The 25,977-nt window shown below is 39.4% G+C and overlaps 2 protein-coding genes across 2 annotated transcripts in view; both read left to right on the top strand.

Moving 5' to 3' along the window:
- The first annotated feature begins 9,541 nt into the window (after positions 1 to 9,541).
- LOC108677154 (liprin-beta-1) overlaps positions 9,542 to 25,977 on the top strand; it is a 64,483-nt gene continuing 48,047 nt past the window's right edge. The window contains exons 1-3 of the mRNA XM_018165318.2: positions 9,542 to 9,825; positions 14,515 to 14,621; positions 15,378 to 15,473. Coding sequence (XP_018020807.1) covers positions 9,729 to 9,825; positions 14,515 to 14,621; positions 15,378 to 15,473 — 300 coding nt within the window. The 5' untranslated portion in view covers positions 9,542 to 9,728. The remainder of the gene's footprint in view (positions 9,826 to 14,514; positions 14,622 to 15,377; positions 15,474 to 25,977) is intronic.
- LOC108677155 (piggyBac transposable element-derived protein 3-like) lies at positions 9,886 to 12,323 on the top strand. Its single transcript, XM_018165319.2, has 2 exons — positions 9,886 to 10,074; positions 10,392 to 12,323. Exon 2 carries the CDS (start codon positions 10,399 to 10,401, stop codon positions 12,046 to 12,048), a length of 1,650 nt encoding a protein of 549 aa, XP_018020808.1. The 5' UTR covers positions 9,886 to 10,074; positions 10,392 to 10,398; the 3' UTR covers positions 12,049 to 12,323.

The raw sequence follows: 25,977 nt of genomic DNA, 5'->3' as shown, positions 1-25,977 counted from the left end.
TAAGTTTTAGATATTGGCAACTACAGACACCGATTCGACACTTCAGCGAACTCGCCTGCGAGCTCGAATGCAAAACCTAACTTCATTTTCAACTGTGGCACTCATATAATAATAATAATAATAATAATAATAATAATAGCGGTTTCAGCTTTATTAGGCCGTAGGCCTGTCGCCGATTCTTAACATCGCAGAACATTCACAGCATTTTGCGGTCTCGCACTTGCAACTCACTGCTACAATTCTGCTGTGCTTAACCGCCCGGCCTCCTTGCCGATTCTGACCAGAAACTGGCGCACAGAGCTGGGATCGAACCCACGCCTCTCTGCTCCAATCTTGGGACTCTGAACTTTAACCACTGGGCCACCCTGCCACACTCATAACTCCTTCAATTATGAACGGATTTTATTCAAATTTCAAATATAAGTAGATAATATCAGTATTTTGCGGCGGGAATTTTTTTCAGATTTTTACATCAATAACTTTTTTGTTAATACGGAAAACCTAACTTCATTTTCAACTGTGGCACTCATAACTCCTTCAATTATGAACGGATTTCATTCAAATTTGAAATATAAGTAGATAATATCAGTATTTTCGTATTAACAAAAAAAGTTATTGATGTAAAAATCTGAAAAAATTCCCCCCGCAAAATACTGATATTATCTACTTATATTCCAAATTTGAATAAAATCCGTTCATAATTGAAGGAGTTATGAGTGCCACAGTTGAAAATGAAGTTAGGTTTTGCATTCGAGCTCGCAGGCGAGTTCGCAGGCGAGTTCGCTGAAGTGTCGAATCGGTCTACTACAGAATGAATTAATAATCTAAGAAGTAAGAAGTATCTGTTTATTTTTCGTCACGCGGCTGAGTTTGCGAATCATAATACAACGGATTAAAGCCCGTATAATTAACATTACATTTCTTTAGATGGTGCATACTTTTAACCACAGAACTGATAACTTGTAAATTATTTTAAATTTGGGTTTCATCACAGTTGAATTTTCTTTTGTAGCAACAACAGGTACTTGATAAAATACACAAAAAATTGTGAAATATTTTCGAATGGGTTCAAACTAAGTGCGAGTCTTTAATATAATATCATTGATAATCAGAGACAGCAAGTTGGAGAAGAAAACAGAGACAGTACCAGCCTCACATCGCGCCGCGCACCAGGAACTAAATTCTTCAAAATCTCTACACAGGAAAATGCGAACATAATGTCTGTCCACAGTTACAGTGGAAGGAAAAAAATTACATACAAAATATTTACTAGGAAAAGAGATAAATACAAACAAAATAAATAAATATGTTAATAATTAATTTTAATACGAGCAAATAGTGTCATTTCACCGGATTAAAATTATGTGTCCGCTTGATGACGCGTGCAGAGTAACGGGGCGCTGTTTGTTGAGTTATTCTTCAAATAGACACGTTCAACTCATGGCTGATCATTTTGGACTTCGTTTAAGGTTTTTATATATGGTGTTGTTGATATGTTGCTTTTCAACTATTTCCAAAGCAAATTTAAACGACTTTCACACACGTTATATTTTTTAATGAATTGTAACCATGGGCTTAGAGTGTAACCATAGGATGCGGTTTAACTATCGAAACCGCATATTAAAAACACCGTCATGGTAAGAAAAGGTGCCAGTCGGGGTAGAAATTAGAGGCAATTTGATTGAATTTGGTTTTATTATAATTATTTAATATAATTAGGCATGGGACTTGCCATGGCATCTAGTTCCTAAAAAGAATAAGGGGTATAGAGGAGACGTACCTTATCACCAAGAAAAGTAGGATATGACACCTAACCTAACCAAGGTCAATCTTTTCAACGGTGTCCCAATACACTACCAGCGCCTTCGCAACGCACAATCCTTCGTCTTGTGAGACAAGCTTCATCATAAACTAATCTCTTGAACAGGGGATAATTTTTCCCGTTTCGGCGATTGATTCATCTCGAACGCTTAACGACTATCTGTCTTCCAGACGGCGAAGATGGATAATATGTTTTAATTGTCAACTTTCCGCGCGTGTCACGACATCAACAAATCGCCCTTGCAGTTAGGCTATAGATAAGTGGCCTTGGATATATGCTCGAGACCAGTGAAAAAGGTTAGGCGTTGAAAGCGCTCACCAAAAGGACTTTATTATTATTTAAATAATGTACGCATTAATTCAATTCGTTTCTTTCTCAAAGTGAAATTCTCGTCGAAGTCGCGCTGTAAAACTCATACGTAGAGTATGGATTTTTACGTTTTCATTTAGTATAAACAAATGACCTGAACGGGATGCTTGCGAATCTTAACCGGTTGCGTGTATTTAGTGCCAAATTCCTTCAGGATTATTAAATAGCACGCACCATTTCTTATGCGATGTCATAACGGCTTTATCAGCCTCTGTGATCATGTCTTTTTATGCGATTCCTAGTCACTATTCACGAAATGAATGCAGGATGATGAAAAATTTTCTAAATGGTGTCCATTTATTTGCTATGTTACTTACGCTGTAGATGCATGTATTACATATAATACTTATTTTATTTCAATATCAGTATATTTATGTACTACCTTCTAAATGCCTATTTGTAACTCAGACGAAAAATGTGAATACTTTTAACAGTCTCTATTCTGTTGTTTTTCGTTAGCCTGTGATACTTTCATCTTAATCAAATTACACCTGTTGATCAACCATGACTATCTCTGGGAATATTTGTTGCCGACAAGCATCTAGCAGTGAAAGAGTCAGTAGCGACGATCGAGTTAGTAGCGTTGACCTCGACGACTCCCACGACTCTTTGGTCAGCTCAGCTCCCGACTGCCCAACGCCCGACCAACTAACCTCTGGCATGCACATCCGTGATGCAGACACTTCATCGTCAAGTGTCGAGTCGGTATTTGATGCTGAGCCTTCGACATCAAGAAACGTCTCCGCTGTCGATGACATAGACAAAGAAATACTAGTACCTGACCTCGACAATACTCCGGGTGAGCTGTTGGTTAGTAAGGATGTATCCCCATCTGCTGACATTCAGCAACATGTGGAAGAAGAATCTAAACACGGTAGTGGATGCCAGAGCAACAACAATGATGATGAGCACCCTTCTACAGCTCAATTGCCTCTTTCATCATCCTTCGAACTTTCAACCAAACAGTGTGATGACTGTCTTGCTTCCAGCCCACAATCGCCTGTCGTAAATTTCAATGGATTTTGTCCTCATTTGGCCGAATCTTCTCCGATACATGACTTGGCAAAACGAAGACTCTGCGAAAATCAAAATGCATTTACGAAAGATTTGGAAATGACAGATTCTCAAGCATCAGGTACCATGCCTGAGCTTCCCTCAACTTCGGGCGATGCAAGTCCCGCCGATGTTAAATACCCCAAGGCAACTTCGACTCCTATAGCAAATTTAAACCATAAGGCTCAATGCAAAGTGTCGACAAATTTGGGAGCTTCAAATCTAAGTGACAGAGATCGGCTTGGAATTGCGTCCGCGACTGGCTGCATGAATAAGAGTAGCACGAATTATAATTCGGAAGTCGACTCTAGTGGCGTCGAGGCTATTTCTCCTTCTTACAGAACATTTAGGAAATTTAGTTTAGTAGAAGACTCGAAAGTTCAGAATGAAAATGAGACTCAAACCTCACAAGAAGAAAATCCCAGCGAAAGCAATGCTGATCAAAGCCAGTCTGGGCAAGATTCTGTAGATTCAAAAAATTCCAATCAGTCTTCCATTGCCGAATGTAACTTAGCCTGTGACCTCAGCTTTGGGTTTGGACAAGCAATTCACGGGTTTCTGGAAGAAAGGCTGAGTGTTGTAATACCCACGGATCCGGTAAGGCGCAAACAGTTATTGAAAAGATATCACAATAAATACCTGACAAAAATCGAGAAACTGACTCATGACATCGCTGTGCCCCATTTCCAGGATCTGAACCGTACATCGTCCATATACGATGATTTCTTCGCTCATTTGCTTGACGATATTCAAGTGCGTGTAAACAAGAGAATATGGCAGTGTGTTGATAATGGGTTAAATTTTGACGTTCATTTCATTTTAGAAGCAGGACTCGAAGTTTTATCTTATGCTCAGGAGCATTTCCCTCAATATTACCCTACGGTAGAGTAATTATCACGCCGATCCTGCACGACGAAGCTTCCATAGCTGAAAGAGCTTATCAGATAAGCAATGTTTAAATATTGACCTTTTAAAATGTTGTTGTTTTTTTTCGTAGCCGTTAGCCTGTTATATTCTGGAATATTTATTCGACAATAATGTATTTAAGTGAAGAATTTCGCCGCTATTGTAATTGCCCAATTTTGATGAATGGAAGATTTACGCCCAAAACTATTATCGTTGTTGTCATTTTATGTCAATATAAGCAAGAGTGTAATTATTTACGCATGAATTTGTAAATTCAAATCAATAAGCACCTTTGATAGTCCAAATAGAGTTAGCAAAATTTTTAACCACATCGCACGCTTTAATTGGATGCACCCCATATGCCCACAGTGTTGTAGCGAATTGGTAACGTGGACGGTATAATTAACGTCGCAGAATAGTACAAGTAGTTGCCTGCAAATAATTAAAAATTCCAGTTTAGCAGAATTGGACTCGGGTGAAATATTGTTGTAAAATGTACCTGCCGCTTCAGAACTATTTAATTGCGCTCGGACGGGACTAATGCCCTAATGTAAGGCATCTATGAAGAAATGTTGAAAAATAGAATGCTGTTAATGGGTCTGTGAAAACGCGGTACATTCGCCACAGTAAATTGATTTTTCTGCATAATTAAGATGGGGAAGTGAGATACGTCTGTTGATTAAATATGAATTTGGCAATGTATTGATTTAAGTTTTACTCCACGTGGCGACCGTAATGGGATACTGTAAAGAATAGGATAAATGATGGAGCACTCTCATTTAACACGGTCGCCTCCGTAATACACAGTCGGTGGAGACCGTGTTAAATGGGTGTCTGAAATTGTTAATCCCATTTACAACTCAGTATTAGAAAAATTTATTATTAGAGTAAACTTGTAAAATCCATTATTGTAATAAATGTACAAAATGATTTATCGCACTCACCATGCTATCAACGATGTCGCCACGCAGTACGCTGATTTAAACGATGCAGAACAGCAGCCAAATATTTTGAACCGTGGATAATCATTGTACGAGGAAATTGAAGTACGAAGAAGTGTTTGCGTGAAGAGTAAAGAAATAGACGTAATTGCAGTGTCAGCGTTGATGAGGGCATTAGACCGGTTTCCAATTCTGAATGTCGCAGAATTTGTACAGCTAATTGCGGTCTCAAACTTGTAACTCACTGTTTCAATTTCGCTGTGTTTTACTGCCCTGCCACCTCACCGATTTAGGTTAGAGCTGTCTTGGGCAGCAGGGATCACACCCACAACTCACAACCGGAACTGCAATCAGTGGGCTACCCGCCGAGTACGAGGGAGTGCTTATCACAAACGAAGACCGTTTTGCCAACTTGCAGCGTTCCCATGAACATAATGAAAAATATAGCATTTGTGCCCCAAAGCTCTACTTTCATGCCAAAGGGGAATTACTGTTTGATTTTACAGCTATGCAGGCAGAGCCATTTCTGCGCTACGTCACTGAGACCTACATACTCAGGCTAACATAGATCTAAACTCGAGACATTTTGCAGCTTTATGTCCTCCTCCACGGCTTCTTCTTTTCCAACTCCTGGACATCACTGATCTAATTTTTGCAGATATTTCTCGTAAAAAGACAAATGTGTGCTCTCATACTTTCAAGCATTTGAATAATATCAGCGTATCAGTGCCCTCAACCGCTGGCACCGATGCCTTCATATAGCACCATCCCGCACCCGGCCCGACACGCGCTGCCTCTCGTCTCATGATCCCTGCATAATTTGCACAGATGCACGATCCCTGCATAATCCTCCCTACACTCGAATCACGCCACAGAAATTTCTCTGTAGATTTTCCCACCTCCTTGATTCACCACCACTTCTCCAATTGCCATTATTGGGAGGTGTGGGAAACAACATCAGGGAGATTCAATGACATTTAGACCATTCTACTCCCCGGATTTTTCCCATATTCTCAGAAAGCCTGCTCTTAGCTTTGTCACTTCAGTCTGTGAGCAATATGCTGTCTGTCGCGCCAGTAACCTACATCTATACTGGACGGCACTCCCTGATCCCAGTAACTCCTTCGTCACAGCAGAACCATATGACATCTTACAACTTATTATATATGGATATAACATCATCTCCTCAAGTCTATTTTCAACCATCCCCCATCTCATTTTAGTTGCTGTAACCCAATAATTGTGATACAGTAAAAGTAGGGTCTAAAACTATGCAGCCGCTGCTAAGCTGGCAGCAACATCAGCTGGCAATACGTCTGATAGCATTTGACTTCTTCGAGTAATATAAAGTCTACTATGCATGGCAATTTTCGCAAGCTAAGCAGTTTATTTTGGATGAGATATGGCAAGCTGCACTCCCTGTCCATAAACGCAAATCTGGCGTCCAATATTTCTTTTCCCCTATTCATTGAGTCGTATCTTAATTTTAACTAATAGCAGCCTAAAGTATAAATCGTCTTAAGGCACAGCGTACTGTGCATGGTACTGTGAACCTCCTGAAGAATGATTCAACACGATACGTTTTTTAACGATAATATCCACATTTTGTATCGGATCATCGGATGGAAACTTTAGTTTAAATCGGTCCGCGAGTGAGTGAAGGGTCAAGGGAGCAGTGCCCGCTTCTGCCGTTTGACAGCTGTAAGCTGTGAAAAATAGAAGCTGATTAATATGAGTGGAAAGTGTTATTTATCCATTTAATTGAAAAAGAGATGTGTGAAATTCCTACTTAAATGCTTTTCATGGTTCTTTCTCTAACTCCCAAGTCTGTTTACTTCATTAATTACTATTTACTTTGACGTAACTAGTTAGTACGTACGTACGCATAGTTGTTAGTACTTAGTAGTTACGTACTACGGTACTAGTTACAACCGACGTAACGTAGGTCGTAGTAATGTCACATCCCAAATTTCCATTCATTATTCATGTTGGCAATTGGCAGAGCTGCAGGTGCAGAGACTTTTATAGACTCTTGTAAGTCTTGTTTTCGAGTCCAGATCTCCAGGAGTCCTATGAGTAGGCAGAATGCTATGAGCAGACCAGGATTCAGCCTTTCAGGAACGTATCATGGATAATCATAGTGGATATTGGATACCACTTACCAGCACTCCAGCACCAGCAGTATTGTTTAGATATTGAATACCAGCAGTATTGTATAGATATTGAATACAAAAACTATAATAACTATATAAGGTAATTTGAAATGAACTGGTTTCTAACAAAATCTCTCCTTCCTTTGCTATTTGCTACCGGCCTGCTCTAGTACTGCTACTGCTACTCTGCTAGGCTGTTGCTGTGAATGCTGTGCTCAGTCTCAGTGTGCTCAGTGCTGCTAATGCTGTCACTAATTTACTATCAGTAATTCAATATCATTGTAAGTGTATCGATGCTATGAAATCAAATCAATGCCTCTGACTAAAGTCTAAGGCTAGCTTGATTTTGATAGGCAGTAGCTAGGCCCTAGGCCTAGGCACTAACCCAATCTCGAATATTAGGTAGAATTTTTCAAAAATCTCACTTGAAAATGGCATTTTTTAGGGTGATGTTCAAAATAGAAATGCAAAAATAGGCCATTCTGAAATTCTTTTATGAAATAAATAAGGCTTTGTAGTTTGTGGCAATAAAATCAGATGAAACTGACTGCAAAGTGCAAACATAGGCATTTTTGTGATTTTGTCTTATTCTGTCATCAATCATAGGTGGCTTTTGCCTGATGTCCTGATTCACCAGAATGGCTACTGCCCACCAACCGACCAATGTTGCCATAGGCATAGGTGCATGCCACTTATGTTGCCAACTTTAACTTACATAGGTATATAGTGATTAGTGAGCAAAACAATTGATAGCCGCAGACTGCAGCCATAAACAACACACAACACCCATGCCACTACCTATGCGGCCACCCACCTACACATAGACAAATGGTGCAAACCCCTCACAGATACTACACCAACATACTAGACACAGTACCCCCACCCTAAGGCAACACCAGCACAAAAAAACACTTACACACAATTATGACACTTAGAACAAAGTCCTTGGGCACCCACCACCTGACATAAGCAGCACAGAAACACAGCTATCTAGACTGGAGAGAGTACACCTAGCCAGGCTGCGCTGCGGCCACCACCCTTCACTACAAACATACGCAAACGGAATAGGCCAAGCAGACACAGACACCTGCCCATCCTGCCAGAGAGCTCCCCACACAATCACTCACATTCTCCTGGAATGTCCACTCTGGCAGGACCTCAGACAACACCACCAAATAACCTCAACCCTACAGCTCTGGAGTGACCCCCTGTTGGTGGTGTCGTACTTGCGCAAGGGGGAGGTCTCTTATAAAAATGAGACCGGGGAACCACAACAACAACTTACATAGAGGCAAAGCAGAGACTCTTCAGAAATTTCCTCAAGTTCATTTTTGAGTTAGTAGAACAGTAAAGTATCATGGATACCATTCATACCAGCATTATCAGATAAGAGATATTGGTTTTAATCTTGAGTAGATAAGAAAATTAAAAATGAACTGATTCTAAAATTCTCTGGTCTGCCTCTATGCCGAATTGCTGGCCTTCACTAAATATGATCTATTTTAGAAACAAAACTTAAGATACAATTTCTAACATAATTTATAAAGCTCCTTAATAAGTTTGTACACCGTCAAGCGGGGTAATAAGAGATGGTTTTGAGTGTTTTCCATTAATAACTTCTTACCTTGAAACTTTTCAGAAACAAATTGCAAGGGCTTTTGCATGGTATTTCTGAAAAAATTCCATATGCTATTTGTAAGGTGCCAGACACAAAATTAAAGCGTCCCGAATTACCCCTGGTAACGGGGTAATCCAGAACACTTCAAATAAAACTCAATTGTTTCTTAGTACCGTCAACTGGGGTGACATTGGGCACCGGGGATGACTTAGGCCAAAACTACAACAAATAAATGGCAGCAAAACAAAATAATAAACATTGACCAAAGTGACTGGGTGGGGTGACTTTGGCCAACGTTTATTATTTTCTTTTGCTGCCATTTATTTCTTGTTGTAGTGGTGGTCAAAGTCACCCTTGGTGGCTAAAGTTGCCCCAGTTGATGGTACGTATATAGATGAATAATGTTGCAAAAAAATGAATCAAATCCCTGGTAGAATTAAAATTTGATTCTGTGTTGTGTAGAAAATATATTAATATATAATAGTTTTTGCTACTTTCTTAGACTAGATTTCCACATTTCATTTTCTATTGTTATATATATTACAAATTGGAGTCATGAAGATCTAAAGAAACTTGGCAGGGAGCATACAACACATTGTAAACATTGGATAAAATATTTTAAAGTCAAGTTATGATGGATATCAATTTAATCTGTTAATTGTGTCTTATTGAATTTTCAGAATTTTTTTTAATTTTATGAACATTGTCAGACCAAAGTAGAGAATATTCCACAAGTAATAGTCATGAGGTTTGTTTATAAAGAGTAAAAATTTCAAGTTACTTGTTTGGGCTAATTTACTCTACTGCTCTCTCATTTTAATTAATTTCTGGTTAAATATTGCTGTGTGTGCAAACAAGACAGGAAAATGAGCGGGGAATTGCCAGCAATTAAAGGCCATAGTAATTTGGATGCCAGCCTCATGCTTGAGGCTGCTCTGCAGCAGATGGATGGCATCATTGCAGGTGAGTGGCCACACTTCTACATTGTGAGCTTCCTTAAACTTAACCCTTTCAGGACGGATGTAGACTGTAGTCTACATTAAATTCTAGTCTATCTTTAAGGCATTTCTAATTACAATCTAGGATATTTTTAAACGCTGTTGCAAAGAGTGCATCAACAGCTACAAAGTGGAACTAAGATTTGCTTCGTTGCGTCAGTAGTATGACAGCTATGATCGAGAGAAGACGCGTCAAAACACGTTCCTGAGTCTGGTGAGTGTTACGCTGTTTTTTCATTATTTGATATCGCGATTAAAAATATTTCCAAATGATTATCTTAGTGCAAATCATACTCATTGTATAGGTAATGATGCATAGTAAGATATTAAATTGTCAAAAATATTATATAACATGAACATTTTGAAATCTAAGGTTTTGAAATGATATGTAGCTTATTTGCTACATCCGGCAGTAATTCACAAGTTGGTAAACAACTGAGTAGAAGAGCGTCGTGACAGCACTAACTATTTCCTTGATTACCAATGAAATTTTTGTAGTCCTAAGTAGTTATTCCTTATATTATATTGCAGATCCATCATGTCTTATGAGCAGCCGGGACCAAGTAGATCTAACACAGAACACTTGACCGAATACGAAAAGGTACAGAAGCGCTCGGCAATTCGCCAGGGTAGGAAGTTTCTGACATTAGATGAAGCTGTGAAGATGGTACTCTGTCCTGATGGTGATAAATCTGATGAAGATGATGAAGAATTTGAATCTGCTGTATATGATGATATTGAAGAAGAAGATACCATCCAACATATTTGCACCTTGCCAAATATCGAAGTGCATGATGGTGCATCTGAAGATGATATTCCACTTTCAATTATGGCAGAGCAACAGAGAGCAGCTAAGAATGTAATAAATGAATTCATATGGAGTAAAAAAGATTTCTCTCCGCCTAATGATATTGAATGGAAAGACCGTCTTATTGTTGATGAAGAATGGCAAACATTTAGTGCAACTTCATTTTTCAATTTGATTTTTGATGATGCTCTTATAGATTTCATTGTTCAACAAACTAAACTGCATGCACTACAGAAGGATGGCAAAGAGATGCGTCTTGAAAATACTGACATGAAATGCTTTTTGGGAATTCTACTTCTAACTGGTATTATAAAAGTTCCCAGCTATCGGACATACTGGAAGAAAGGCCTGCAACTGGCCGCAATATCAGACATCATGAGTAGAGATAAGTTTGAAGAGATAAAGAGATATATTCATTTCAACGACAACACGCAACAGAAGACCAGAGATGATCCCGATTTTGATAAGTTATTCAAAATAAGACCCATAATTGAATCTATCAGAACAAATTGTCGGAAGGTATCGCAGGAAGAACATCAAGTTGTAGACGAGCAAATCATTCCCACAAAAGCTCGCATATCTTTGAAACAATACAATCCAAAAAAACCTCACAAATGGGGATACAAAGTAATATCACAAGCAGGATCAAGTGGGTTTGTTTATGACTTCGAGATATATACAGGCAAATCTCAGAAAAATGATGACCTTGGTGTTGGAGTATCATCTGCCTATGTGCTTCGTCTTGCTGAAGGCATACCTAAGCACTTGAACTACAAGTTGTTCTACGATAACTGGTTCTCTTCTGTTGATTTATCGTCAAAACTAAAGGAATCTGGAATCTTGAATGTATCTACTGTTAGAGCAAATAGACTGAAAGGATGCATCATGGAAAATGACAAGAAATTACAGAAAGAGGGACGAGGAAGTTTCGACTACCGTGTCGAAACAAATCGTGATGTAATAGCAGTGAAGTGGTTTGACAATAAGTCTGTTCACCTTCTTTCAACTTATGCCGGCATCACTCCAGAAGACACCGTCAAGAGATGGGACAAGAAGCGAAACAAGCACATTGAAATAAACAGACCATTTGTTGTAAAAGAATATAACAAATTTATGGGAGGCGTCGATCTATGTGACATGTTGATCGAACTTTACCGCATAGATTTCAAATCTAAGAAATGGTACATGCGAATTTTTTTGTATTTATTGGACATGAGTGTGGTGAATTCTTGGCTTTTGTATAAAAGGAATTGCCATGTAATGAAATCAAAAGTGAAGAGTCTGTCCGACTTCAAGGAAGATCTAGCCATTGGTTTGATGAGTCCAAGTTCAACTCCAAGAGGAAGACCAAGCCACGTGAATGGAGCCTCCACCTCATAAAGAAGGAAATTCTCACATCCATTAGACGCTGTACGTTTCGACAATATTGGTCATTTGCCATTTATTGCTGAAACAAAACAAAGATGCAAGTTTAGTGTGAAAGGTTTCACTAAAGTAAGGTGCAACAAATGTAGTGTAGGTTTGTGCCTTACTAGAACAAAAACTTGCTATGCTCAATACCATACTAAGTAGCCATTCGAAATTGTCTATATCTGCCGGATGTAGACAAAAGGCAACATTTTGTAACTTTTTCAAATAAAGGAATATTTCATAACTATTGTTCTTTCTGTAATATTTAACACCTAAATAACTCATTTTTAGCATAAAAATATTTTATTTTGGATCACAAGATAATTCAGGCGTGAAAGGGTTAAGGAAATTAAGCATGTCAGTTTGTTTCCCCTCATGTATATAGGTATATAATGTATAGGTATATGGTACTAGTATTAACCATTTGACTGAATGTTTGAGCATACCGGTATCTATGTTTGACTTCATTTCTGTTTGTATGTATCTAATGGTAATGAAAGCGTAAATTATTGATTCATAATTCACTTAGTTTTAATCTTGATTTTGAATAGCAGAAAAAGTGTAAAATCTTTATTTGAGCTTGTTTTAGCTCCTGTGTATTTGCAAAATAAATTTTAAAGTTTATCAAATTATGTAAATAATGAAATGATTTTTATTTCTTTATTTGTACTCATGCTTCCCTTGTTTTGGATTTGTGAAGAGTTAAGAGTCCTAAATATGGAGGGTTGATTTTCATGTGCTTGCTGATAAGACTGTTGATATTTGCTTATCTCTGATTAGGCCAGTGATATGACAGATAGAGTATCTTTCATTCATTGATCTTGAGCTCTGAGGGAGGTATGCTGTTCTGACTCCTCAGTGCTTTGTGAACACTTTTTTGTGATGGCTTATAGATGCCATTTCTGTTGATATTCATATGACGACCAAACAAGATAGAATAAAATTGATAATACAAGAGCAGGAGTATGCAATTAAATTCTTATGTTGAAGCTATGCCTTGTGTTTTCACTTGTTTACCTCAAAATAGAGAGGTTTCAGTATGAAAAATGATAAAAATAGGCTTTATGAAATGCTTAATTAAAATTATTCTTATTGATTTGGTTCTCTTGCACTTGCTAATATGTTAAATTTTTGCTATCAATATATGTACTGTATATAGGTAGGTACATTTTATGTTGAAAAAATACAGTTTTATTATTCTTGAACAAAATACAGATGTTTTTAACTTGTATACCATCAATACAGCATTGCAGAAAATACCTAATTCATTTTGCTTACTATATGTTAGAGAATTGGGGAAGTTGGGAATTTTTATTGGATGAATTTGGTTTCTAACTTATGATGGGATATTTTGAATCTAGACATCATTCTGAGTTATCAGTACCATACCTTGGATGTTAGTCTTTGTTGTTCATATTGGCAAGCCTCATGTTGACAAGCCTTATGTCAACAAGCCTAGCATTGACAGATTTATTACTGACAAGCAAGTACTACCATAGTTACCATACTGAGGATGGGTTAACATCTTTTGATTTGGGATAGGAATATAAATCCTAACTTTTTCTTCTTGTCTGTGCAGATATTGGGATGCTTTTGTCCACTAATGAATTAATCATATTATTCCATTGCTATATTCCACAGGTCTTGCACTGCCATGGATCTTTCAGGTTATGGATTTTAATCTTATGTTAAATCTTACACCAGCTCTTCTCCCTTTCCGTAGCTCTTGTTTTGTTTATTATTTATTTACCATTTATATCCCCCTGTTTGGAAGATTTTAATTTTATGAATGTACTTTTTTTATGTTTTCTAATATAATTTTTTATTCAACTCTGCTTTGAAAATAACCAAAAATTTGAATCTCCTCAATTTTTTGCATTAATTTGCTTTGAAGCTCTTGTCTGAAATAGCCTGCTGTTATGGATCATTGCTAAATATTTTAATACACCTAGAATGTTGAACAATAGGTAGTTCACTCTATCTTCATGCTCTCTGACATCTTTATTACAAATTAGACAAGCTCACTAGTATATACTTGTACTGTTAATAAAGCACATTGTTTTTATCATGTCAGATGTTGAGTTACAGTAAATGCTTTTGCAAAATTTTTAAATATTGACAGAATTTTCTTAGAGTTGAAATGAGGTATAAAAATCAATGATTAAACACTTATTCTTTGGCACAAATGTTCTGTTTTTGATATTAGAAAAGTTATATTCAGTGTATATTTGCCAATTGAGATAAATTCAATCTAGAAGTGTGTAGCTTAGAGCTTGCAATTGTTTTATAATTGTAATTCAAAAGTAAAATAGCTCATTTATCATTGCTACTTGCAGGTGAATTTACTTTGAATGGTGTTTTTTGGCCTAAATATTAGATATATGTTTTATCAGAGATGCTTTTAGACACAGTACCTTTATTGATATGGAATTGCAGGCGCTCAGCTGGAGCTTGCCAGTTTGCCGGATGTCAGCGCTGACCACCATCTGGCAACGCCTGTCAGCCTCTGTCACCAGCTGCGGCAGGCACTCACCCAGCCTCAGGTGTGTCTTGTGTTCACACACTCACCCAGCCTCAGATAGTCTTGTGTTCCCACACTCACCCAGCCTCAGGTAGTCTTCTGTTGCCACACTCACCCAGCCTCAGGTAGTCTTGTGTTCCCACTCTCACCCAGCCTCAGGTAGTCTTCTGTTCACACACTCACCCAGCCTCAGGTAGTCTTGTGTTCCCACACTCCCCCAGCTTCAGGTAGTCTTGTGTTCCCACACTCACCCAGCCTCAGGTAGTCTTGTGTGAAATAATAACGACGTGGAATAATCAACTCGCTGTTATATCAGCTGGTTTAATATTTCAACTGGGTTAGTAAATTTTTGTTTTGCGTAGAGGACGTAACCAAGCACATTTCTGTGTCGTGTTTCGCAACCGGTAGGTACTTAATTAATAACCTTCCTACGTTGTTGCCAATGTGATATCGGAGTAAAGTAGGGACGTGTCTCTAGTCCATGTACTTCAGTGGCGTGTTACTGATATATGTACTTCAGTAAAGATTAACTGATATTTGTAGTTCAGTAGCGTGTTGCTGATACTTGCTCTTCAGTGACATGTAACCGATATTTATATTTCAGTAGCGTGTTGCTATTTGATCTTCAGTGACATGTAACTGATATTTACAGTTCAGTAGCGTGTTGCTGATATTCGCTCTTCAGTAACGTGTACAGTAACTGAGATTCGTAGTTTAGGAGCGTATTACCGATATTCAAATTAGACTTACAAATAACAAGTACCGTGTATGATGGCAGACGCTGGACGTCGATAGCGACGATGTCGACGAAGAGACGAGGCAGCTGCTTCTGCGCTGGCTCACAGGCTCGGCGTCGAAGCCTCTGTCGCCCAGGGTGAGTTGTACTGTTCCTTTCATGTACATTTACTGGCTGTTGCTGTTCATTGTACTGATGCTACTGGCGAATGCTGTTCATTGTACTGATGACTGTGTATTGTACGACTGTCTCACTTGCTCCACGCGCTCCATTGTTGTCTGCCTGCGTATTGTGTGACTGTCTCACTTGCTCCACGCGCTCCATTGTTGTCTGCCTGCGTATTGTGTGACTGTCTCACTTGCTCCACGCGCTCCATTGTTGTCTGCCTGCGTATTGTGCGACTGTCTCACTTGCTCCACGCGCTCCATTGTTGTCTGCCTGCGTATTGTGTGACTGTCTAACTAGTTTCATACAATTGACACTCGGTGTAATTCAACCCACAATGTTTGTGTCTGAGTGAGTTTACAATATTTTGCATTACATTTACATCGTTTACGTCATAGAAGAGCGGTCTTATTTGAAGGTAAGTTTATTTATAATACTACAATACATATTTACCAGTTTGAAACTTGTAATGCATGTGAAGTGATGGGCGATGAACGATGTTAAGTTATATACCTATCTTCTTACTGTACGAGTCGCTGATGCTCAGATGTCACATATGCGAATTTTAGAAACATTGATTGCTGTATTTATTATAATTGTTTTATATTTTTTCACGTTTATCCGTGATGAATATATCGGTAATGACGAGGAAAAATACTATGGCTGATTGCGAAATCGCGCTGTGGATGAATCTTGTCGTGTCGTCTCCAATTACTGTAAGGAGTGTTGTAAGCAATTCAATTTGATTATAACTAATTCTACCTAAATTTATTTATTGTGTTTAATTAATGTTAGTATTACTTTTTGCAAGATGAGCTACATAATATTAACAAATTCTGTCGGAATCCACGAGTCAAAAACGTTCAAGATTTTCTCAGCGAATTTCATGTTGAATTTCGTTAAATCATTTTTCGCTTTTCCATTTTCGTGGAGACATGTCAGTATCGCATCTGAAATTCTTATCACGTATTAGTTTGTACCAGATGTACAAACTACGCGCAAATTACATCTAATGAGTACTTCGCGCCACCAAATTAGCCGTATGAAGATTGTGCTGTCGAGCTTTCGGTCATCGCTTCATTATTTCTGAACATTCGGTCACCACTCCAGTATTTCGCTGTGACCGCACACAGCGCGTTGCCGTCAATGCAATGAACAATCATTTACAATGCATGAAAAACGTCTTTTAACATTGAGCTCAGAGCATCTTATTTTTTTCAATCTCTACTCCTTAATAGGCCTTTGCATTTTCGTTACTATTCTTTTTTTGCTATTAAATAGTACTGGAAACTGGGCCTAAAAGTGTGCATGCATATATTGAGCGCGCTTAACGCTGACGCGCATGATATTAGTCACTGTGCTTCCATGCAAGCAACGCATTTTGCTGTCAAATGTTTTTGAAGACAAGAATATAGTTATTTAATTTTTCACATTCAATAGTTTTAGTTGATTTTATATCTCTAATGGGTGAGCAATTAAGTTGTATCAATTATAACTGACGTTTATTCGACCATGACCGCCCTCATATGGCCGCTCTCAAATATCCATTGCCTTAGATAACATATCCACCGTCTGGGAGGAAATATCCTCTGCCTAAACTCCCATGCTTGAAATATTCATGAATTCGCCTGAAACAGTTACTGTCATGCCTGTAATGTCCACGTCCATGGCAGGAATATCTGCTGCCACGGCTGAAATATGCTCTGCCTTGTTATTGAATGTCTGGCCTGATTTTTTGACCGCCTTTTATTCGCTTATTTGGTGCCGCCGCCAAACCGTACGTTGTCAAACATTTTTGTTTTAATTCAACCTTCTACATTTTATGTTTATTCATTTAAAGCGTGTTGAACCTCAACTTATGTACTACATTATACTTTATTAATTTCTCTTATTTGCCAATTCTTCTTTCTTTTATTACTTCGTCTCTTTCTTCCTAACAATTATTCTCCCTTTAGGTGTTCATCTTTATTCTCAATAGTATCTTTATGTCCGTCTTCATCTTTCACCCAATCTTTATGTCCGTCTCTATCCTCAATCCTATCGTTATGTCCGTCTCTATCCTCAATCCTATCGTTATGTCCGTCTCTATCATTAATCCCATCGTTATGTCCGTCTCTATCATTAACCCTATCTTTATCTCCGTCTCGTATCCTAAGTTTCTATCTCATCCTCGTCTCACGGCGCCGTGTGCCCCGGGACGACACACATGCTGAGTGTCGCAGCTGTCGCGGCGCTGATATGATCATAAGCCTCGATATGTTCACGAGCTCTCGTGATGCCATCAAACGCCGCCGTCTTCAAGAAGTCACAAGCTTCTTTTTCTCGGCCCGCCGCCTCAGCTCTTAAGAATTCCACTAATTTGTTAGCCTCTCGAGCGCGAGTCAACGCGTATTTATTTTTATTGATTTTCTTTGGCCGTGTTTACGAAAGAGTTTCCCCTGAGACGCCGTTTTTGTTGTCGATATTTACTGGGGAATTTCTATTTTTGAGCCGCCGCGTACGGGGATAGCCGCGGCGCTATAGGTGCCGCGGCCGCTGCTAGGCTACAAGCGCCTGTTTGTTCTGTGCTTATGGCCGCCGGTAAATACGACGTCTTGCTTGGTTGGCGTGACTCACTGAATTTTATAATACCGGGCTCGTTCGGTCGATTGTTACACGTTCATGACTCCGTCAAAAAATGACTTGTGGTTTTTTAAGTTATACCCACCAAGCACGGGTTAGAAATTGGCCGCTATGTGTAATTACGTGAGTTTTGAAAGTACGGATCTCGACTGAATTCGCGTGGGCGCTTGCTTTGATCTGCCGTGAAGCAGTGGTGCAGTTGTGCAGTGTGTGGGACCTGCAGGGCAGGTGCAGTGTGCGGGCACTGCACTGCGCGATGCAGTGATGGACATGTGCAGGAGGTATCATCAAGTGGGCGCTGCAGAGATTGAACGCTGTAATCGGGCGTGCTGATGGACGTCTTTACAGTCAAGTACAGTCAAGTGTGCAGGAGTGAGAAGTGTTGAGGTACTGAAGTGTCAAGTTTTGCGTGCGGAAAACGTATTTTTAAGTATAATTTACTGTTTGAGAATCTGCTCCAGTTCATATGATTTCATTTCAACAAGGGAAACATTACTTTGATTATATTGCTCACTTAGTTCAAATACTCTTATATATCAATTATATTCTTAACTGAAAGAGTCCTTTTTTACAAAATAATAATTTCTGTACCAGAACATGCGTGATTAATCAAGCAATATTTTGCCATGAGCAGCATGAACCTTGCCTCAACTGCTGCACGTTCTCTTTATTTATAATGATTGATACCGATCGAGCTTAATTCATAGGAATGACTCGTCGGCAATTGACTCATGAAATTTTGATCGAAAGGCTTCAGTGGCATCATAGAGTTAAATGTTTATTATAAAGCAATCCAATACTTTTAGAGAGATAATATTCCTGATTGTTATGTTGGTCGAGTTCGAGGGTTGAGACGAGACGGCGGCGGTAGAGTTGTTTGGGTTGGGACGGCGGGGGTAGAGTTGTTGGGCGGCGGTGATTTAGGGTTGGGGTTGTGCAGCGATTTAGGGTTGGGGTTGTGGCGGTTGTAGTGGTGAGGTGTCGGCAATACATCATCAGCGTGCGGCAGGTGACGGATGACGGGATCGCGGCGCGCGTCTGCTTTGTGTCGCGGCAGAACTGAAAATTCTGTTTGTATTACCAAGACTTGTCGCGTCCTACCCACATAATCCATCAATTGGTTCATTATATTATACAAGAATATGTTTTATTTAGACCAATGATGATAATTATTGTAATTTATACTCCAAGTTTCAGAAGTCAGTGCGCTATTCATTGCCGATGCTCATAATATTCACCTAGAGTAGCCCCAATCCGTGGTCAACATAATGTCCACTTCAAGCTCTGAATTTTGACGAATTTTCTCTGCATTTTTTTTGAACTTCAAGCCAGCTGACGTTTTTGATGAGTGTTTCTTAACTTGGTTCTTGAGAAGACTCGCCAGTTCTGGAACTCCAGACGCGCTACCCGCTACTGTAAGGGCACGAGATGAACCAAAAGTTGAATAATAACAGGCCATGGGCCTATTTATTCAGTGCCGACACTTCTATTCTATAACCAACAGCCAATCAATCAGTCAGCGCCCTACCAGCAGCAGCGGTAAAACCAGCAGTAGAAGAATCACTGCCAGTTGCAGCAGCAAAACTAAAATCACCAGTATAAGCAGCAGTACAAGCAGCACCAGCACCACCAGTAGCAGCAGCAGCAGCAGCTCGTAAGGTAGCACCAAGAGGGCAACCGCAAGCCCGGCACAGCGCAGTGTCACTCAGGATCGCGACTGCGACGCACGTTAGGTGTCCATGTGGCCGTCGCCTCGCCACCGAGAATGCGACGCACTCGCGTCTTCTCCATTATAGTGCCAACGAATAGCTCGGGAGCCCTCCACTGCACCTATGGCTTCATTGTGTTCTCTCTATCGTTAATATCACGCCAAGTAGTATATTCTATTTATAAAAGGAAAATGCTTATTGTTTTTATTTACACGAAAATATTGTGTATATTGTAAAATGAAATGATCTTCTTCGCTTAGTTTCGTGACGTTCCACGTGTAATTGGTTTTGAAAATTTTACGGGTTTTAGTTGTGTTAAGCTGACTGGAACTCCAGATATTTTTCTTGTGGTTGTAAATGGCTAATCGATACAAGGAATTGCGTCACCGTACCTATAGAAGAAAAATGTCAGGAATAGTTATTAGTGGTGTTTCAAAGCTGACAATGCCATCATCACGAATGACATATTCTATGATCAAGAGTTGAAAAAATTTCAACTCTGTGATGTCGAATGAAAAATTGTGTTTAGTACGAACCAGAAATGTCATGATTTTACATCAAAATTTCATGATTGTGACTTGAGATTCCCGAGGTCTCGAATCGAAATTTGGGCCACCATGAACAAAGGACGCTGTGATTTCGAATCGGAAATTCCGTGTCTATTGCTTGCTAATACTTAAGCTGGACCGGGTTTATGATCTCATGTTTCCAAGACTTTCTATGTTCCGACATGAATATAAATTTTGAATAAAGTTCCCGAGTAACTTCGACTTTTTTTCTGTAATTTTTCAGGGTTTGTGAAGTTTTACACCTGTAAAACTAAACTGAAAGTAGAAACGAAAAGTAGAACTAAAGTGGAACTGAAACGAAAATTCCAAAGTTTCTCCTAGTTCACAGTTGAAAGAGATTCTTCACAGCTGTCATGACTCACATGTGGCCGGGGGTCTTGTTGTGCAGGTCAAGTTCTTTGGTCGTCAGGATGCCGTAATTGCGCTTTCCTTCGTTTTCTCTCCTGCGGTTGTCTCGTGTAAGCGACATACAGTATTGTGCGAGGGTCCTTAATTGTATCTGTTGCGGTCCGCCTGTCCTTTCCTCCTTCCTTATATATTTTTTGAGATGCTAACGCTGTTCCTTTAATGTACGCTCCAGCGCGTTGGCATTAAATACTTTTTACCACTCGCGAGTGGTACATGATTCAAGAAGGTGGGTTCTGATCGAAACCTTTCAGTTTTTTGACGAGTTCTGGAAGTTCTGGCGCAAAAGCACGTCAACGGTGTGATGCGCTATAGCAAACTCAAACCTTGCGTCTATTATTTATACCTCTGCCACTTACTGCCTGCTACTACAGCTTCCTGCCACTGTCATGCTGTACGTGGCCCCAGCGCCTTCTGTCATTAGCGTCCGTTGTTGCTTAGGAGGCACGTTTGCGCCTGTAATTTCTGTTAGGAATTTCAAGTATCTTGTGAAGGCTTTCGTTCCCCTGCCAGCGTCGGCGTACCTTCTTTCTTTGGCTCGTGAGCGATGCTAGTGTTTCGGAAGCGGGAGTTCCGTTTAGCCTAAAAACTTCAACTAATGGATGTCTAAGAAACTCGAGTTCTCCGTTTTTTTTCCTTTCCATTCTCTCAACGAGCCTTGCAAATGACTAATTCCAAATTATAGCAACTTTCTGATTGTGTCGTCGCTGAAATTCGGGACCCTCTTGAATTGCCACTCAATTCGGGACTCCTCCCTAGCTACTTGAATTGCCACTCAAAAGCTCACTTTTAAGCCATGAGACAAAAATTTGAACTAATTTTTTGTCTTGGCTTGTCTCTGGTAATAAAGTTTTCTGAGTGGTGCTGGATTTCTGGAGGTATTAGAAATTTCTGACGTGGGATATGAGTTGATGGATTCGGTCGTCATATGTCAAAGAAATGACTAGTAATTAATTGTAGCCATCGTTTCAGATAGGCCGGTAGACCGACCTGCCTAATCGCGCTTAATTTTAAGTGTCGTTGCTGAACGTTATGGTTGTCGCCGGGCGCTCAACGTTGGCTTTTGAGTTATTGTTCAAATTTCGTGCGTGCATAGAATCTGTTTTGTGTTCAAGAATGAAATTAGGTTTTCGATGACAAAAGGCGTGGCTAATTTTGGCATTACAAATAATTAAGTTTCCAGTTCATGTATAACGGTTTTGATGTCGTCGCTCTTTTGTGAGTTACTGTTCCGTTTTTAAAAGATTTCGTGGCCTCTTACCGTTGACGAATGAGTGATCACCGATATTGCTGCTGGCGTTGTCGTTTAACTTCACTCCCTGGATTAATTTCTTCGAACTAAATATGTTTGTTGAAATGCATATAGGTAGCTTTTTAGACCATGCTGCGGCATGTTCCTTCTTACCATTGTTGAAGTTGGATTCTGTTGGAATATAAGTTCACAGCTGAAAGAAATGCCAAGTTGCTGCGTGTTGATTAAGTTTAATTTCAGTTTAGGGCGGTGGTTTTATTGAGGTGCTTTCGGCATTACGCTAGTGCGCGGCTCTTAGCGTTAGCTCTTAAGATCTTGCACGATAACGACGCTCTGCAGCCCTGCATGTCACCTCGCGATAACGTGCCGTGACCATCGTAGCTTTATCGTCCATCGCATGTCACTTGGGTACAATTTTCAGGAATCTATTGAATACATTTGATTTGTGCATTTACAAGATAGCGGTTTGAATGATGGAGATGATGCTTCCATTATCAATTATTGATTGTAAACTTAGACTGTATGGATATTTCGAATAATGCCTTAACTGATGTGCATGTTGAGTGACAATAGTTGCTTGCTTCGAGTGAAAATATCTAGAATTTGTGTAACTTTCGACTGCGAAATACTATTCTGTAGAATTTTAGTATGCATAACCTAAGTCAAACTATTCAAATTGGAAGACGCACATTCAGCCCTGAAGTTTCGTACAATGGTTTATTTCTATTTATTTCTATTGAAGGTTTCAACAGATGTTGACGTGGGAACCAATATGAGCCGTTTCCATGCCAGTCCCCCTTGCGTTAGAGCTCTAAATAATTCATTGTGAAATAGTTGAGTGTTTATAACTGTTTCATAAAATTAAGTTTTATTTTTGAACTCTACCTTAAAACAGGAGCTTAATCAATCCCCTAATATTTACCTTAGATTTAACGAATGGTTGCTGTTAGGGATTGAATTTATGAAGGTCTGGAACGTGAAAATAAATAAATTTGCAATAGATGCTGATTCCAAATGAAATGAATGCAACAGAGCGCGGTGTCTATAAGGCATTTCACGTATTTGCTATGTCACCGATGCATTTAACATACAAGCGTGGGTTCTCGCGTTCCTTTATTGCTCTTGTAAGCTGAAAGTAACAAGAAATAAAAACTATTTACTTGAGGCGTGGTGACAAGTCGTAAATAATAAAACAAAGATTGGCAGAAGCTAAAATTAAAAAATACGGTCAGTCGTATAGTAATCCTAGACGACTTAAACAAAGAACATGGTACATAGCTACGGCGCATAAAATATATTCGCTACTAATGTAAGTACACACAGGAGTAATACCTATTGCGTCTTGCAATAAGAGAATACAGCAGTGATTTTATTATTGCTAAACCCTAGGACGATGCAGCGAATATACAAGGTTTACAATCGACGTTAACCGGTGACTTGCTATAAGATCTGCATGGCGGGCTGCAGCTCATGGCCCGTAGCCACCGCTCCGCAAACTGTAATCACAATTTGCTGCGTGGCTCCCGATTAATAATGGGCATTACAGGTATTTTATTAGTGGGTACGTGACAGCGTGGTTCACATTTTTGTATATGCATTTTTGTTTACGAAACAAAACCTTTGCTCTTTAATACGTACGAATTAACACCACAAAACTCGTATTATATTACACAACGGGCACTAGAACTGACTGGGCTGTAAATAACTGCGTCTTGTTATTACAGAACAGTTAGTTTCCTCACCCGCAGTCAAGGTGTGTGTAATGCGCAGGTTATCTCTGACGATGACTGAATTGGCGCTGATGTGTCCTGTGAACGCGCGCATCGTGTGCGGCCGACGTAGACTTGAGCCGCACGTGGCCCCAATTTTCTTGTCATTCTGAGTAAGTCCTCTGTTTTGGCTGAGCGAATTAAGAGCGCCATCGTCCCCGTTCATTAACGGGCACCGCACGTATAACGCCTGAGATTTGGTTCACTTCTGTACAGTTTAGCTTGCTTATATTTAGGAAAAAATACGAGGCATTAGTTGTAATGCGTTTGTTTAGAACTTGGCGAAGCGGTTACATAAAATTTTTAAATATTTGTCCGATGAAACTACTTAGCTACTTGATGTTTACATCTTATGTTGAGCCATAACGTGAATTTTGTTTATCTTATGTCTTACTTATATCGAGTCGATAATACGCGTTATTACGCTTGCTTATTGAGTGAATTTTTCTGCTAATGAGTGAAAGGCTTTGCCACGCATTGCTCTTTGCACATGCCGCCCTCTGAACTGAATAGCTCTTGAAGTTCGCCAGTTTCTTGAGCGCCGACCAGGTGCGTGTTGCAGGTAAGCGTGCCTGCGTGTGTCGGACGCTCGTGCATAATTGGCGTCTATTTCTACCAAGTGATTCGTGCGGCTCTCCTACGAATGAAGAACGAGATATTTGTGAAGCACTTCGTCAAACTCAGCTACAGCGCCTTGAGAGGCACTCCGTCACTCGAATCGAATTTGTCTGGTACGCACATTACTGCCGTCGGTCGCTGCTAATTGCTAGCTGCATCAGACTTTGATTAACTTCACTCTTGTAGGCGTAGCTTTTTAGCGGAAACTGAGATAGTCAACACTTTTATGGCTTAAGTGCGGCGGGCATCTACTTAGGGCTACGCTATTTTTTGTTTGGCCATCATCGTTTGCAAGCGATCTATGCATCGTGCCGATAACATTTGTTTGCATCTTTAATTACGATTGTTATCCCTATTGTCAAGAGTTTCGATGATCGATCGTTGCTAAGTTCTCTTAAAATCCCACCCGTCTTACTTATTTCCCTCAAGACTTTGGTAATGAGTTTTTTTAAACTGTATTTCTTTAAAGCCTGCGTAGGTTTATCGCATTTTGGTCTCGTGTAAACTTTGGTATGTATGACGTAGGAACTTTTTTACTTCCATTTGTTATTTTTTGCATTGTTTGTTTTGCAACACTCACTGCTTCGTAGCATTGCTATTTTTAAACTCCCCCAACGATGGCTGAAATCTCCAATGAATGTTCCTAATGCTGTATAACTTAATTAGCTTACACGCGTGTCTGCAGGGCTTGTGATGTCGCGTGTGTTGGACAGCAGAACTAAGTAGGTGCGGTGACTGCACCACGTGTGACAGTTCGTTTCTCCTTCCTCTCAGCACTCTTGACACTTATAATTGCTGGCACTATATATTGGCGCTTACTTAAATCTTGTGTCGAGGGAGCTTACCGTTGTTTTAGTGAATAAATTGTTGAAGATATTGACGCTTAACTCAGCTGTACGGTGAATAGGATGAAAAACTGTGGCGTTTATCGCATCTTCATAGTGTCCGTGATAGTAAGCTGCGGTGCTTTCTGATAATTTATAGTGACTGTTATGATAGACAGCAGCATGTAAAGCTGTTGTTTAGTGACTGTGAGAATCTACAACGGCTCTTGCGGCTCATCCAAAGTGACTGATGATTAATAGACAACGGCACGTAACGATGCGGTATAGTGACAATGATGATAGATGTATAGCAACACCTTATGCTGCTGTATATATAGTGAGTGCAATGAGGTTCACTGTTCATTAGAAGACCATTGCGTTATGCAATTAAATCATTTAACAACGTTTTTGCTGCCTAGCCCTTTGGTGCGTCTTCGATAAGAACTTGTGTTTAAAAAAATATTTTTTTTCTATGTATTTTGATCGTTTTTCAAAGCATTGTTTGTTCAGAGATTGATGGTATAAAAATTCAGTTTGATGTTATTTTTTATTCAGCCCTTTTGCTCGTTAGCAGTTTGATTGACCGTATAGTAACTCTTGTTGACAATTTTTCTGATTGCTCTATTTTGTTTAGCTATCTGAGATTTGAGTAGTCTTCGAAAGTTAGAAGATTGTAAGGGACATATAATTTTTTTTGATACCCTTTTAC

This window comes from Hyalella azteca, unplaced genomic scaffold, assembly GCF_000764305.2.
Source record: "Hyalella azteca isolate HAZT.00-mixed unplaced genomic scaffold, Hazt_2.0.2 contig15946, whole genome shotgun sequence".
Classification (NCBI taxonomy): domain Eukaryota; kingdom Metazoa; phylum Arthropoda; class Malacostraca; order Amphipoda; family Hyalellidae; genus Hyalella; species Hyalella azteca.
The sequence above is the reverse complement of the archived record's forward strand: the minus strand, read 5'-3'. Positions and strand labels throughout refer to the sequence as shown.